Source organism: Periophthalmus magnuspinnatus, chromosome 24 (genome assembly GCF_009829125.3).
Source record: "Periophthalmus magnuspinnatus isolate fPerMag1 chromosome 24, fPerMag1.2.pri, whole genome shotgun sequence".
Classification (NCBI taxonomy): domain Eukaryota; kingdom Metazoa; phylum Chordata; class Actinopteri; order Gobiiformes; family Gobiidae; genus Periophthalmus; species Periophthalmus magnuspinnatus.
Window position 1 is genome coordinate 23,238,409 of NC_047149.1, and position 12,879 is coordinate 23,251,287.

The following is a 12,879-nucleotide window of genomic DNA, read 5'->3' on the forward strand; positions in this document are numbered from 1 at the left end:
GCTATGGCAACGCTTCTAATTTCTCATCATTCTGAAACCCAAGCGTATGCAACATTTTGACGACCATTCAAAAGATATCATAATTAGTTTCAAATTGTCAATCGCTATGGCAACGAAACCAACGGATACGCAGCATTTTGAGTAGCTTTCCAAAGATGTGATATTTTGTTTTGTAAATTGTCAACCGCTACGGCAATGTTCCAAACTTCTCATAGTCGCGCAGTCCCATTCGACCCAAACTACGACAACACGTGAACACGACCTACATTCTCCCACGCGCGCCGTACACACTTAAGACACGTGATTTATAGCTAATTTCCTCCGTACGAGACTTCAAAGTGCGCTCCAAAAACTGTCATAACAAAAACTGGAAGCCGGCCAGGTGAAACTTCATTATTGTCACACAGGAACTCGGTTTTCCTTGTACAAATATTCCCACATCAGAAGACAGAAGCGTTTTTTTTGCTACGACGCTACCACATAAATCTCATCTGGCGGCGCATCAGAGGCGGCCTCGGGGACGGGCTAATTAAAATACAATGAGCGTTTGTTTATTCCCTTAGTCCCAGATGAGCCCCGGAGCGGGTCGAGAGGCGCAGTTTGCAGAGAGATGCTTGTTTTTGTGGAGACATTAACAGGATGGCGTTAGACCACAGTTATGTCTGAGAACGTGGCAGCAAACCCAAACATGTTTCATAAGCAAAATGTAGAACTGTCAACAAAACACAACGCGACGGGAGCAATCAGAACGTTTGGAAATGATAAATAAGATGCGGGGAGTGAGGAGTCGTATCTACTCACATGCGTTTTCTTTTAAAGTGACACTGTGTGACTTTTTACATCGACGTCACGTATCGTTCAGTGTATTTAATGTTTCATCATTCTGAAACACAGGGATACGCAACATTTTGAGTATTTTTTTCCCACATTCAAAAGCTATAATATTTTTTTCTTTTTTTCTTTTTTTTATTGTCAGTCGCCATTAGAATTTTATTTAATTTATTTTTATTCGAGAATTCTTGTCATTCTGAAACCCAATGATTATAAAACATTTTGAGTATTTTTTCCCCTATTCAAAACATATCATATTTAGTTTTTTTTAAATTGTTAATCACTATGGCAACGGTTGTAACGTTTCATCATTCTGTAACCAATGGATATACAAAATTTTGATTATTTTTCACTTTAAAAACATATGTTTTATTTCAAATGGTTAAAAAATGGGAAAAAATACTCAAAATGTTTTATAGTCATTGGTTTTTAGAATGATGGAAAATTTGAACCGTTACCATAGCAATTAACAATTAAAAAAAAAAAAAAAAAAAAGATATCTTTTGAATAGCGAAAAAAAACTCAAAATGTTTTATAGCCATTGGTTTCAGAATGATGAAACATTAAAACCATTGCCATAGCGATCAACAATATAAAAAAAACCCCAGAATATTATATCTTTTGAATGCGGAAAAATAATAAATAAATAATAAATTTTGTGTATCCATGGGTTTCAGAATGATGAAAAATTGCCATGGTAACAGTTTTAATGTTTCATCATTCTGAAATCTATGGATACGGAACATTTTGAGAACTTTTTCACATTCAAAAGATATATTTTATTTCAATTATTCAATGGTTTCTCAAGATGTTTTTCTGCATCTGTATATTTTTATTTGCACAAACTACAAATGTGTTAAAAATAAACCCTCAGCCTTTTCAGCAGGTCTTAAAAATAAGAAAAAATACTTTTACTTTTCAGTCCTGTTCCAAATGTAGTGCAGTAAAAAGTACAGATACTGCTCTCAAATGTAGAGAAGGAAAAGTAAAAAGTATCACTGTAAACTGTAGTTAAGTACAGATACCTCAGATGTATACTTGAGTACAGCACTTTACTACTTTTACTTTATTACGTTTCATTATTAAAACACTGCGTAACATTTAAAAACATGGAGAGAAGCAGGTGGTGTGGATATTTGTACTGCGTTTGTACTTTATATAAAGATGTGAGTTTTTTATAGTTTGGAGTCTTGAAAAACTAAAGCTGGCAAAAAACTGAGGGTGTTGTTCCACAGTATGTTATTAAACTTTTCCATCTTGCATTTGTTCAGTGAATTTTATCGCAAAAAATCCCTCGAAAAACACTCATTCATACTGTGAGTATAGCTGCTGATAAATGCCACACTGAGGAACATTTCAGACAAAGAAAAGGGGCTCAAAACAACTTTAATTACAACTGTGAGTCCTGTGTCTTCTGTACGTAAAGGTGAAATAACTGAACGTAAATCCACTCACCAGGGCATGAGTCTCCCGATCCGGGTCCATCCGGTTTTGGTGATGAAGAATCCGATGACGGGATCCGTGACCGCGCCCCAGGCTTTCCCAATGAACAGCACCATGGAGGCCTGGAAGGCATTGATCTGCAACACGGAGCGACACGGAATGAAAACAACGCTCTGGAAGGAACGGACGCACATGTGCTGTTAGGCCAGGGTTTAAATTCAAAGATAGATACAGAGAGAGAGACAGACAGAATGATAGACAGATACAAAGAGAGAGAGAGACAGACAGAATGACAGACAGATACAAAGAGAGAGAGAGACAGACAGAATGACAGACAGATACAAAGAGAGAGAGAGACAGACAGAATGATACAAAGAGAGAGACAGACAGAATGATAGACAGATACAGAGAGATAAACAACGCTCTGCTAAGAAAGATACGCACACATGCTGTTAGTTCTAGTGTTTAAATACAGATAGATACAGAGAGAGACAGACAGTGATAGACAGATACAAAGAGAGAGAGAGAGAGATAGAATGACAGACAGATACAAAGAGAGAGACAGACAGAATGACAGACAGATACAAAGAGAGAGAGAGAGAGACAGACAGAATGATAGACAGATACAAAGAGATACAAAGAGATACAAAGAGAGAGAGAGACAGACAGAATGATAGACAGATACAAAGAGAGAGAGACAGACAGACAGAATGATAGACAGATACAAAGAGATACAAAGAGAGAGAGAGAGAGACAGAATGATAGACAGATACAAAGAGAGAGAGACAGACAGAATGATAGACAGATACAAAGAGAGAGAGAGACAGACAGAATGATAGACAGATACAAAGAGAGAGAGAGAGACAGACAGAATAACAGACAGATACAGAGAGAGAGAGACAGACAGATTGATGCAGAGAGAGAGACGGGCAGAGTGATAGATACAAAGAGAGAGAGAGAGACAGACAGAATGATAGACAGATACAAAGAGAGAGATAAACAACGCTCTGCTAAGAAACATACGCACACATGCTGTTAGCTCCAGTGTTTAAAGATAGACAGATATAGAGAGACAGACAAACAGACAGATAGATGCAGAGAGAGAGACAGAGTGATAGACAGATACAGAGAGACAGACAGACAGTTACAAAGAGAGAGAGATAGATACAGAGAGAGAGAGAGAGATAAATAACGCTCTGCTAAGGCACATATGCACACATGCTGTTAGCTCTAGTGTTTAAATACAAAGATAGATACAGAGAGAGAGAGACAGAAAGATAGATACAAAGAGACAGAAAGAGACAGACAGAGAGATAAATGATAGACAGACAGATAGAACCCCTAAAACTTAGAAAAAATACAGAATACAATGATTTGCAATTCCTTTCCAACCTATATTGAACTGAATAAACTACAAAGACATGATATTTAATGCTCAAACTGATACACTTTATTGTTTTTATGCAAATATTTACTCATTTTCAATTTGATGCCTGCAACACGTTAAACAATAAAGCTGGAACAGGGGCATGTTTACCACTGCGTTACATCACCTTTCCTTTTAACATCAATCAATAAGCGTTTGGGAACTGAGGACGCTAATTGTTGAAGCTTTGCAGGAGAAATCCTTTCCCGTTCTTGCTGAATGTAAAGCTTCAGTCGTTCAGCAGTCCAGGGTCTCCGTGTCGTATTTTGTGCCACACATTTTCAATCGGAGACAGGTCTGGACTGCAGGCAGGTCAGTGCAGTACCCACACTCGTTTACTACAAAGCCACGCCGTTGTAACACGTGCAGAATGTGGTTTGGCATCATCTTGCTGAAATAATTAGGGACTTTGCGCTGATAAAAATCCGGATGGTCCTTTTCCTCTTTTATTCAGTCCATTATAGGTTGAAAAGGATTTGCTAATCATTGTATTCTGTATTTTTTTTTTTAAAGTTTTACACAGCGTCTTAACTTCATTGAAATTGGGGTTGTATATTAAGATAGAGAAAGGCATCATTTTTTTAGTACTTGTCCCTTTTTGACCCATTTACTCAAATTGGACACTCATCATGTTTATGTGTTTACCTGGGCCACATCCAGCAGGTATATTTGCAGAAAAAAGGCCGTGGCACTGGCAGCGACTTCTTTGGGAGCTCCTCCAATGGCGAAACACAACTTACTGCACAACGTCAACTTCTGGCTTAAGTCGGTCTATGAATAAACAAAAGAGACGGAAAAATAATAGTGTTAATTTAACGCTTTTTCCAGATGCTCAAAGTCGCTTTACTCAAACACTCTACTCTATGTTCTAATGTTGTTTCCTCATCACAAACAGACCTGGAGTTGTGTTTTTGTGTTTCATTCACACATATTTAACACACAAACTCTGCGTTTTTAGGCTGTCTTCTTCTCTCAAACTGAAAACACTCTGTTCCACCTTGTGATGTCATCATGTGGTGATACAGGAAGTGCTCCACTGTGTTTTTAAACTCCATCTACACCTTCGCTAGAATCATTTTTGATGATTTCAGCCCTGGAATTACCAATCTCTACTGAACTAAAGGTAAAAAGTAACTGGTGACTTCAAAACTGCCACTTCATGACATCACAAGGTGGAACAGAGCATTTTGAGCTTTAGAGATGGAGATGCAGAGTGACTCAAACATGTGTGAATGAAACAAAACACAACTCCAGGTCTGTTTTTGAGCAGGTAACAGCATCATAACATGGTTTAAAACTCACAAGAGTCATTTTTATATAACATAGGACCTTAAACTTCCTGTTTATAGGCGCCATTTTGAGTACTTTTCACCATTCAGAGGATAACATTTATGTGGAATTGTTAATCACTATGGCAATGGTGCCAACTTTTCATCAATTGTAAACTCATGGACAGTAGCCACAGCTGCCCTGGGGTAGACACAATGAAAAGAAGCTGCCGATCTACTACTACTACTACTACTACTACTACAATTCCTACTATTACTACTACTCCTACTTCTACTACAACTACTCCTCATCTACTACTACTAATCTTACATCTACTAATAATCCTACATCTGCTACTACTAATAAAAATCCTACTACTAATCCTACTACTACTACTACTACAACTACTCCTCATCTATTACTACTACTAATCCTACATCTGCTACTAATTCTACAACTACTTCTCATCTACTACTACTACTACTACTACTACTAATCCTATATCTACTACTACTACTGCTAATAATAATAATAATAATCCTACTACTACTACTTCTACTACTCATCTACAAGTACTACTACTACTTCCACTACTCATCAGCTACTACTATTGCTACTGCAACAATTACTACTACTACTCATCATCTACAATAACTACTTCTAGTCATCACCAACTACTACTACTACTTCTTCTACTACTACTACCTCTTTCAAATGCTGTTTAAAAATCGCTCATAAAACAGTGGTTGAATGGAGACTGAAGGTAAACCCCCACCTCTACAACTACTACTACATCTACTACTCATCTTCTATTCACACTAAACAAGGTATCTGAAGTGTGTTGCCAAAGAACACAACCCTCCGTTGCCTCAGTACGACACATGGTACTCCCAAAGGTCTCCCATCCAAGTACTAACCAGACCCATCCCTGCTTAGCTTCTGAAATCAGACGAGATCGAGCGTTGACAAACAGGTACAGCCAGCGACAACGTTTGAAATATCCAAAAACGAGGAACAGTGGCAAACAACAACAACAAAAGCACGGGAAAAAAAATACTGTCACACCGGTGGATCAGTTACTGCACCAGTTACTGCATAATTCTTTAGCTGTTTTAAAAGACACAGCAATTAGTCACATCCTGTTACATCATATTCTACAGCGTTTCTCAGCGTCGAAACGATTAATGTTCACGTATGACACACAAACGGGTGACTTCATGGTTAAATATATATAAATACGTGTCTATTTCTGATTATTCTGATTATTTTTATTATATGAGTATTAGAGAGACAGTACGAGTATGACAAATAGAATTAAGGTCAGTGGGCACAGTTTTATATGGCGCTTTGCTCACTCATTCACGTTGCTAATGTTGCTAAAATGAACAGTATGATGCGGTATGTTTTTATTTGTACAGGAAGAGCGTGCGACCAAACATTAACCAAGACAAAAGATGAAAAAAAAGATGCTGGTTCCAGGTTGTTACATGACGTACGTTGGTGTAAATACTGGAAATGCAGATTAAATACACTGCCAGGCTAAAAAAAAAAGTCGCCACCTGGATTTAACTAAGCAAATAAGTCTGTTAATAATTTTTTTTTTGGCCAGGCAGTGTTTATAAAATGCAGATTAAATATATAAAGACTTGTATAACTGACCACAAATAAATTAAACAGATATTACACAGGGTCTCATGGTTCAAATACTGTTTCAAAATCAACATACACATGAGATATATACTCATTTTTACTATTTCACAGCTACAACGTTCAGTTTTGACACTTTGCAGCTGAAGTCATCAACGTTCCACTGGTTTGTGAAGCTAACTGGAGGCACTGCTCTGTCTGCAGCTCACTACTCAAGTTAGACTTTAATCTGAGTCTTGTTTTAACACGATCTGCTCATAAAAACCTGACTTCGTTGGAGCTACGATAAGTAAACAAGCTGATTTTGTACTGTATCAGCTAGCTTGCGTCAAATAACATAGCGGTAAACAAGCTAGCTAGCATTAGCCAACAGTTTTTCCATTAGTTAAATTAAACCCCTGATCACAGGCTCTTGAAAATGTGTTGTTTAAATCCATTTTGAGTTTTACGATTTTAGATTTTAAAGCTTATTCGGATGCGTTTGCTAATGTGCGCGCTGTGTCGCCATGGTAACTGCTGAACAATCCATAAACATAAACTACATGCAGTGATTTTAGTGTCTTTTCCTCCTAAAACTAACCCAAAACTGCAGTGTAATCACAAACTATACAAACATCACTGAATGTCTTGTCAATTCAACCGAAAAAAATCACTCTAAATTTTGAATAAACGTTGGAAAAAACCCACACTTCAGATACTAAAATCATAATTTATTGCACAGATGGCGACACGCAGATGGTGGCGACTTGACTATACTCATGTAATGGGGAGTTGACAGTGATTGGCAGTGAACGCGTGGCTGTGAAATCTAATTGAATGAGAACGTATTGGGTAATGTTATGTAATACCCGTCCCACTGAAAGACTGCGTGCATTCAAATTTGTTCTGGTTCGGTCCTGGTTTGAGCCCGGTTTTGTCCTGATGTGGACTCGGTTTGGTCCTGTTGTTAGTCACGGTTTAGTCCTACACATCACCCACAGCGTTCAGCTCCAGTCAAATGAAGCTAATCGAGGCTAGCAGGTATAGCGGCGAATTTGGAGCTGATTTCAACATTTGTAATTGCAACCGCAGTATCATAGCAACCAAAGAGCCAATCCGGAACAAAACTGTTGAAGGTAACGCCCCCAATGCTGTCAATCAAACCTGTTGCTAATGCTAGTGGGGGTGACCTCGGGGAAAGAAGGCACCTATTTTGTCTGTTATTAAGGTTCATATCTTGATTCACGGACAAAATAGCAAAATAAAAACCCCAGGATCACATAAAGTACGTTAATACAAACATTTTAAGACCGAAATGACGAGTCTGACAGCAGCAGTTACAGAGAGAGGTGACAGTTTTTCAATAAAGCTAGCAGGTTAGCTATGTCCATTTATATAAACAGTCTATGGTCCTAGATTAGTCCATTTAATGATCTTTTGCGTTATTAATGTGACAAATGAGTTAAATAAGTGAATCTACCTTGATGTTGCATTTGACACATTTTTTTTACCATGAACTAAAAAAAAATCTAATATATTTGGAATATTTTCAGCAAAACTTTAAAATTACAGAGCTAGTTGGGTTAAGTGTCTCGCCCAAGGACACAACAACAGCATTCTTTTGTGGGAGCTGGAATCGCACCGTCAACCTGTGGGTCAATGGATTTGACCGCTGCACCAATGACGTTTATGCCCAGAGCGGGATTCGAACCACCAACCTCTTATACTGGAGTTTTAGGTACAGTTTGGGTGTAGTTTTCAGCCATTTTGCATCACGAATGTTTACGATTCAACTTTAAAAATTCTTACAGATTTTATTGTGGCACCAACATTCAAAAATTAATATAACACAAATTATTTCTGACAAACTGGTTGACATTTTGTTGCATTTCCCAAGCATTAAAATCCACACCAATTCAAAGAAAGATTATTTAAAGAAGACTCACTCACTTAATCTGACAAACTGTTCCATTCCCTCCTCATACTTCAGAAAGAGGAGTGTCATTTATTGGAAATTAGCCATGAATCCTACTCATGCCTGTCCGGTACGGAAACCTAACGCTGTCATCTCATATGAATTGTTTTCTATTTATAGCGACACTAATAACAGCAATTGATCACATCCTGTTTCAACTGATGGTTACAAAAATATAGGTTGTTCATTTTATGCAGAAGGCTATACTTTTAAAATTGCATCACCACACGCTACTGAACTTGCAAAAAACAGATTCAAAGTCTAAATTGTGTACTTTACAGAGCCATCAATCATCCGTTTTTTGGTTATCTGCGAGTGACAGGTTTGAAAATGAACTTGTTAAACTGGATCTGTAGATGCATTTAAAAACACAGAAACTTAAACTCAGTGCACAACTTTTGGGTGATACAACCGGCTGCTTTGGCCTATCCGTGTGTTTCAGAATGATGGATTGTTAGGACTGTAGCCGTAGCGATTAGCAATTTAAAAATATGACATCTTTTGAATGGGAAAAAGTCATAGCATATAACAGGAAGCTGAAACGCCTAAATGGGCATTATGCAAAACACACTAGTCAGTTAGTTATAGACTATTATTCAATTATTTTTAATGATTTTTAAATCCTTTGAACATGTATAAAGATTACACAAAAACACAACAGCAGGCACTTTAAAATGGAGAGTAAAAAAAAGAAAAAAGAAAGATATTTATATACATATACATATATATATATATACACACATATGCATAAATAATTTGCTTAGAATTGGACATACCGGTCAGTTTTAATGAAAAAACAAAGATTATACATCAATATCAAAATCAGATACAAAAGACTAAATATGTAGGTTGCGTAACTACATAAATAGAATATAACAAATCAATAAAAAATTATAAAATAAATAAAATGCATAAATAAATAAAACCAATAAATATAAATAAATAAAAAATAACTTAAAAATAAATAAGTATAAATAAATAAAAACAAATGAAAAATAATTAATTAATAAAAATAACTTAATAAAATAAGTAAATAAACAGAAATTTAAGAAAAAAATTAGAAGGTGAAATAAGTGGGTGATGCGCTTAGTTCAGATTCAAAATAAAGGAGAAATGGCTGCCAGGTCTTCTGATAGTTTTGAATTTATCCGTTCACAATATATCTCAAGTGTTCAAGTTTTAAATGTGACATGACTTCTTCGCAAATTAGTTATAGATAAAGGTGAACACTTACATTTACTCAGGTACACATTTATTTTAGATTTTTGTTCTTTTTATAAACACAAATTCAAATAAGTAGTTTTCCACCAGCTACTTTTCACATACTTGGGAAAAATATTTAAGGAGTAACAGTAGTTTAGTTTGAGACACATTTTTATATAACTCTTTTCCACCTTCAAGGCTCCAAACACACACCAAACATAACTATCTCGGGTTTGTTTTAGTCTTTTAGTTATTGACAACCTTTAATTTAAACACCACAGTTACACCTGTTACTTTAAAGAGATTTTATTTGGTAAAACATATTCAATTCAGTTCAACATATGCAGCAATTCTTACCTGAATCCCCACATGGTCCAGACAAAGAGGGGGCGTGTCCTGTGTCGGCCATTTTGAAAGCCTTGGGTGTGGTCGTGGGCCGGACCATGTGGAGGGGAGAACTGCTTTAAGTTCTTTTGTTGTTTCAATGGCTTTGTGTATTTTGTTTCAATGTTTAAGTGTTTATAGATTTATTTCAAATACTTTTGGGTTAAAGGTACTTAGGCCCTCAGAAGTACACAGTGGATTATGAGATACTGCTAAAGTTACACCTACAGCACCTGTGAAGTAGATGGTATAAACCTGGGGGGAGGTGCTTCCTGTTTAGGGGGGTATTTAAGAGGTGCAAGTCAGTCTTTTAAGGAGTGCAGTACATGTGGGTTTTGACTCAGTTTGTCAATTTTTATAGTTTTTACTTAAGTTGATCAGTTATTTTTTGTAAATATGTATTATTTTATTGGTAAATCTAAATAATTTTCTCTCTTTTTACGCACGTCTGCCTCCCATTTTGACCACATCGAGCGAGCTTCACCACACACTCACCCATTTATACACCAATGTACACAAACATTGGGGGCGAGGTGGGTTTAGTGTCTTGCCCAAGGACACAACAACAGCATTCATCTGTGGGAGCTGTTATCGAACCACCAACTTTCAGATCAATGGACAAACGCTCCAACCAACTGAGCTACATTTCGCTAAATACTTCTGAACTTTTACCTAAGTATTCATAGTTCACTTCTGGTTGTATATATACGTGACATTATTCTTCGATACTTCAGTGCAGTTGTCGACGGCTCAACTCTCCACTGGATACGTCTCCGTCTTATTCACATTATGCATAAGTGAACTGGTTAAACTCACCGAGAGACGCTGCGAACTCACAGGGGAAGTGCTTTCAAAGTTATATTAAGGTTTGAAGTAGAGTCGTGTTGACGTGACAAGGTTTGCGAGCTCTGGAGATGGTAAAGAGCCGGTGTATGTACAGTGTGTGGATTGTGTATCACGGGAGGCTGAGTTTGTGCGTTGTTAGTACGGTTATAATCGGCTTTTGTTAAGAAGTTACGCTATGATTGGGTAGAATATACAGCAACTGGAGAACCCAATGATATTTGAGATGATGTTTTAGGATTGCCACAAAGACTCATGGCACCTACTCAAATAATTTAGTTTTTAGAGGTTGATCTATATCGGTCTTTCCGTGGCCAACGCTGACACAGATTGTTTAGAATATAACAACCAATCGCTGATATTTTTGGCAGATTTAGATTTTTTTCCCCAAATTATGTCATTTAAATTCACTAAATACTCCCTCCAAACCATTTTTTTTACCACAAGTCTATAACAGAGCTGTGTATTTATGGATTCTTTTCATATTAAAATATTAAACTAAACCTTTGCACGTGTTTTTTTAGGGAGTAAATCAACTAAAACAAAATATCAGCTATAGTTTTTATCGTTTTTAGTCCGATCAACTTTGAATAATCCACTTTCAAAGCTGTACTATGCAACATTTCTGATGCAGAGTTTGCCACACCTTTGTCTCTATTGATATGTTATTGCTCAGCCTAAATTTCCCACAATATGGCATTAAACGCATCAATCTCACATGTACTCAGCATATTTAATTCCAAGAGTATTTGTTGAGTAGAAATACATTTTAAAAAAACATGAATTCTTACTGAATGTGGGTTTGCGTCTCAACAGACCTGACATATAACTTGGCCAGATAGCGTCACTTTTTTGTTTTAATGGAGATGGATATGTTTAATGCCCCATTGTGGAAGATTTCAGATCCTTCGCCAGAAAAAAAAACAGTAAAGACGACATAATTATAACATAACATGACATTTGTGGATCGTTATGTTATAATTTGCACATTTGAAAACGCAATATTCATCTAAAGCGGCGGTGTCCAATGGGAGCTGACGTCGCCGTAAACGCTATCAAAACAAAGAGCCGTGCAGCTGTTGGCGCCCCCTATGGACAGCTGCAAATCACACAAGCAAATTGCGGATTTTTTTTCCATTTGTACCAAAATTGTGCTGCCAAATCCTACGAGTAATGTCAATTAAGAAGATAAAATTGAAGAACAAAGTAAGTACAGAGCCGTGAAAACAGGGGTTGATTGTTTAAGAAAGATTAAAGATTGTTCAAACATGCACGAATCAGTCCAAATACAAAGGAAACAACTACAACATGATTAAACTCTCTGAAAAGTCCATTTTGCTGATAAAAAACCCCAAAAAACATGCTAACCGTAATCATATTTTGTCTGTAAATTCCCTCCAACCTCTACCCAGATCTGAATACTCTATTTTTATGCCGTATTTCCAGTGCAGTGACAGTCCTTCAGATCACAGACTTGGAGTAGACCCCCTGCCTGTTTGCGCTGTGGTGGATCTGTAGACATAAACCCACCCGCTCTGCGCAAACCATCAAGTATGCTGCATTTGAACAAAACTATCTTTCATCTCCGTTTTAGCCCTCGAAGCCACAGTCTGGAAAACCTACTATTTGAGTCCACGTCTGCGCCCTCTGCACATATCAAAACTTCCAACTTTTTTTTACGCGTCAAGCCGTTCTAAGCGTCACCCTGTATCGCTCTACATCTAAGAATTGACTCCCATGTGCTCCGTGAAAGATCCCAAATCACCAAAGCGACCACAAACCGCAAACTGTTATTATCCGGCACCCGTTTTTCCCTTCCTCATTTTTTCGAGGCCCCATCAAAACAGGCAAGACCTTTGAGATGACAATTACCAGGAGG

General features: G+C 37.1%; 1 protein-coding gene across 1 annotated transcript in view; it reads right to left on the reverse strand.

Annotated features, from left to right (window-relative positions):
* Nucleotides 1–12,879, reverse strand: part of mfsd2b (MFSD2 lysolipid transporter B, sphingolipid) — a 72,504-nt gene that overhangs the window by 41,687 nt on the left and 17,938 nt on the right. The window contains exons 3-4 of the mRNA XM_033991350.2: nucleotides 4,346–4,471; nucleotides 2,287–2,411 (exon numbers count right to left, since the gene is read on the reverse strand). Of these exons, the coding sequence (XP_033847241.2) occupies nucleotides 2,287–2,411; nucleotides 4,346–4,471 (251 nt within the window). The remainder of the gene's footprint in view (nucleotides 1–2,286; nucleotides 2,412–4,345; nucleotides 4,472–12,879) is intronic.